Source organism: Benincasa hispida, unplaced genomic scaffold, assembly GCF_027475165.1.
Source record: "Benincasa hispida cultivar pf3 unplaced genomic scaffold, pf3_genome.v1.1 HicScf827, whole genome shotgun sequence".
NCBI classification, from domain to species: domain Eukaryota; kingdom Viridiplantae; phylum Streptophyta; class Magnoliopsida; order Cucurbitales; family Cucurbitaceae; genus Benincasa; species Benincasa hispida.
The window spans coordinates 2,261-5,560 of NW_028326962.1; the positions used below are offsets into that span (position 1 = coordinate 2,261).

The 3,300-nt window shown below is 41.6% G+C and overlaps 1 protein-coding gene across 1 annotated transcript; it reads right to left on the minus strand.

The window, feature by feature from the left end:
• Positions 1–495: 495 nt before the first annotated feature.
• Positions 496–2,780, minus strand: LOC120086017 (uncharacterized). Its single transcript, XM_039042412.2, has 3 exons — positions 1,595–2,780; positions 1,291–1,483; positions 496–1,199 (listed from the first exon to the last, which is right to left on the minus strand). Exons 1-3 carry the CDS (start codon positions 2,030–2,032, stop codon positions 625–627), a joined length of 1,206 nt encoding a protein of 401 aa, XP_038898340.1. The 5' UTR covers positions 2,033–2,780; the 3' UTR covers positions 496–624.
• Positions 2,781–3,300: the final 520 nt, after the last annotated feature.

The following is a 3,300-nucleotide window of genomic DNA, read 5'->3' on the forward strand; positions in this document are numbered from 1 at the left end:
TCAGATTGGGAAAAAGGGCGAAACGGTCAAAACGGCCAAAAAGATTGGCAGTGAAATTAATTACACAAAAACTAGAGTTTAAACACGAGGATAGAGGGAAGAGAATATCACGCCGTTCTAATGAGTTCATTTACCGTCACGCCCTTCGAGACTTCACCACTTCTCTTTCTCTCTCTTTGCCTGACTGCCGTCATCTATCTATTACATCCCCAACTTTTCGCTTTATTCTGAAACTACCCCCTCAAAATCTCTTATTTGCAATTTCTAAATGGTCCTTACAAGTTGCGAAATTTCTTTTCTAGATGGCAAAAACAAAAAGTTCCCCTCACCATTTATGGATATTGTTTTGTTTCCTTCCCAGGAAACCAACCTATATGACTATTATTTTTATCTATATTTCCTTGTATTATATTTTAATTTAATTTTCCTTTTCATTATTTTAGTACAGAAATCATCGAATAAAAGAGCAAATAGAATCGGAAATAATAAGAGAAGTATCAAAATATTATGAAGGTATTTATATTATATATATTTTTTTTATGTTCATATATTTTTTTAATCCTGAAAATTAAGGGGGGGGGGGGGGGGGGGAATGGAAAAATCCAAAACTTTTTTTTTTCTCTCTCAAGATTTCTCTTTGAGAAGGGAAGCTAATCCGGTGACTATCTTAGCTCCTTTATCTATGCTCTTTGGCTTGATCGCAGGAGGTTGCCACGGGGGAGCAGTCCCCGTCGGCGGTTTATTTTCACCGGACGGCGATTCAGAATCGCCGGAGATGGACACGCTCGGGGTTGATTCCTCGCCGAATATCAACTCGAATTCACCGCAATCGGTGTCGGTTACCAGCGGGTCGTTTTGGATTGGGGGTTTGGTTTCTTCGGGTTCGGCCTTTGGAGCAGCGGTCGGGAGAGAGTCGGCGGTTCTGGTTGGAGAAGAAAGCCATTTGGCAAGCATGTACTCAGCTTTCCTCCATGGCGGAAAGTGCATTCCTTTCTTCTTCAGGCTCTGTCTTGCAGCATCCGATACGATGGATACAATTTGTCCGAGACGATCCGATTTTCCGACGAAGACGTATGGCAGCGTCTGAAGGATGGCCTTATATGTTCCTGTGGAACGAGCAATCTCGAATTCCGACCTAAAATCAATGTCAACAAGCAATCGTTCTCCATCCAGAATCACATCCACGTATTCGTATTCACCTAAAACAGAATTGATATTGAACTTAGGAATTGAAATTTAAGAATTAGTGTAAGAAATTAGGGTTTGGAAGGGGGGAAGTTGTGTTGGTACCAGCTGGGAAAGAAGGGGATTTCTCCCATTTTGATTTGCAGATGGAAGAATTGTAGCCGAGAGATGAGAGAGCATCGGTTACGATTCTGCGTAGATCGTCTTTACGTTTGTGAATTTTGTTATGCTTTTCGACAATTTTCGAAGCGTCCGCCAAGAGATTTCTCTCCGTAACGCTCGTGCAAGGAATTAAACCCTGTAACAAAATGTTGTTGTCAAATAAACTATGAAGAAGCTCGAATCCCCAAATTTGGAGTTTTCAGTTAAAGGAGGAAGAAGAGGAAGAAAAGAAATGTGGAGCAATTACCTTGAGTATATCACATGCATCGCCACCTGATGATCCGGAGGTGATCGATTCCCCAAAACCCCCAAATACATCGAATTCGTCGTCGGAGCTATCATTGCTATTGCCGTTGAAGCAATTGCAGCGATTGCGACCATACTTCACGGTTGCCGGTTGCTTTTCGTTGTTCTCCTCAATGAAATTTTGTACCATCTTATCCAAGCAAACCGAGCTTGGCTCCAACTCTGTCCCTCCTCCTCCATCTTTGCTGCTAAACTGAGCTGGTTCTCCGACAATAATCGGCTTTTCAACCGCAGCAATTCTCAGAACGCTCGGGAATGGCCGATCAAAAAGTCGCCTCAGTCGCGATTTGAACACAGGCTTGGCCGACTCAGTACGAACCTGTTCTCTCACCGTCTGAACATCGATATCAATCGGTTGGATCTTCATCGGAAAAGGCATGACCGAGAAGAAACGAACAAAAGGGTTAAAGAAAAAAAAAAGGACAGTACAGATTTGCTCCGGTGAAACTCCCTAACTACGCCTCCTGAAACTCTCCTCTGTGCAGCTCAATTTCCAGAGACTAATGACAAACACGGTCTGGCATTGAAATTCACGACTCTCAGAAGCTAAATCACGGAGAAAAATCGGAGAAATGAACTCCAGATACTTGCATGTACAATCAGAACCTCCCAGTCCCATTCAGAACACGAAAAAAAAAAAAAAAAAAAAAACCAAACAGCTCCGGATTCAATGTCAGCTACTCCACGCTCAGAATATCCGTGCAGCGATCGAAAGTAAAAAACCACCGAAAAAATATATATACAAAGACCGAAAGAGAAAATACCTCCGGGAAAATGCTGGAGTACAGAATAAGGAAAGGAAAAAGGAGAGGGGGTTTATCTCAGAGATTTTTCGTGAAAAACATGACGACGATGATCGGAGAAAGAAACAGCAAGTCCGGATCTGAAGGGGAGGTTGATCGGAAAATTCATCTTCCGACAAGGAGGTCGTCGGAGAAGATGGAATGGGAGAGAATGGTTTTTGTGAAGAAGAAGAAGACTGGTGGTCCTGAATGGGAATGGAGCGAGTGAGAGTAATGTAGTGGGGGAGAAAACCGGGCCGGGGATTTTATAAGGAAATAGAAGAAGATGGGTTGCTGAGTGGACAAAATATTTGCCACGTGGAGTCCTACATGGCAGTAATAATCCTGAAATTGGCAGTTTGCTCGCGTGACAATTATTGCACGCAGTTTGGGTCCATGGAGATGGGCCAGATAGCGATACGTGTCGCGTGAGTGAAGTGGTGGGTAGTTTTCTTTTTTTCTTTTTTTTTTTTTAAAAAAATTGTTTTTAGACATTAATTTATCCGTGGTAAAAAAAGGAAGTGAAAATCCAAAAACACCCCTCCACTAGTATGGAATATCGGGTAGATGCCCCTCGTTTTCCGTGGATATCGAAAATCATCGAAAGGGGGATCGTGGCAAATGAGCAATTTTCCCTTGTTTTTTTAATTATTAATTGTTTTTAGGCGAAGTGGGGAACGACGAAAATGGGGCAAAGTTTACGGTGTTAGCAAAAAAAATTTTACTCTCGAGAAAAATAAAATTGATATTAACTTTTTTTTTTTTTTCTTAGGAAGACGTTGAGAAAGCGATTTTTATAGAGATACTCGTTTATAGTATTATTTATTTTAAGAAAATGAATTCTTGGTACAGTCTCGTGTTTCGT

Bases quoted from the DNA above. Each gene is read 5' to 3' on its own strand.
- LOC120086017 (XM_039042412.2), bottom strand. From the start codon at position 2,032: ATGCCTTTTCCGATGAAGATCCAACCGATTGATATCGATGTTCAGACG. The intron at 1,484-1,594 runs GTAATTGCTCCA...ATTTTGTTACAG, and splicing joins ATGCATGTGATATACTCAAG to GGTTTAATTCCTTGCACGAG. The intron at 1,200-1,290 runs GTACCAACACAA...ATTCTGTTTTAG, and splicing joins ATCCCCTTCTTTCCCAGCTG to GTGAATACGAATACGTGGAT.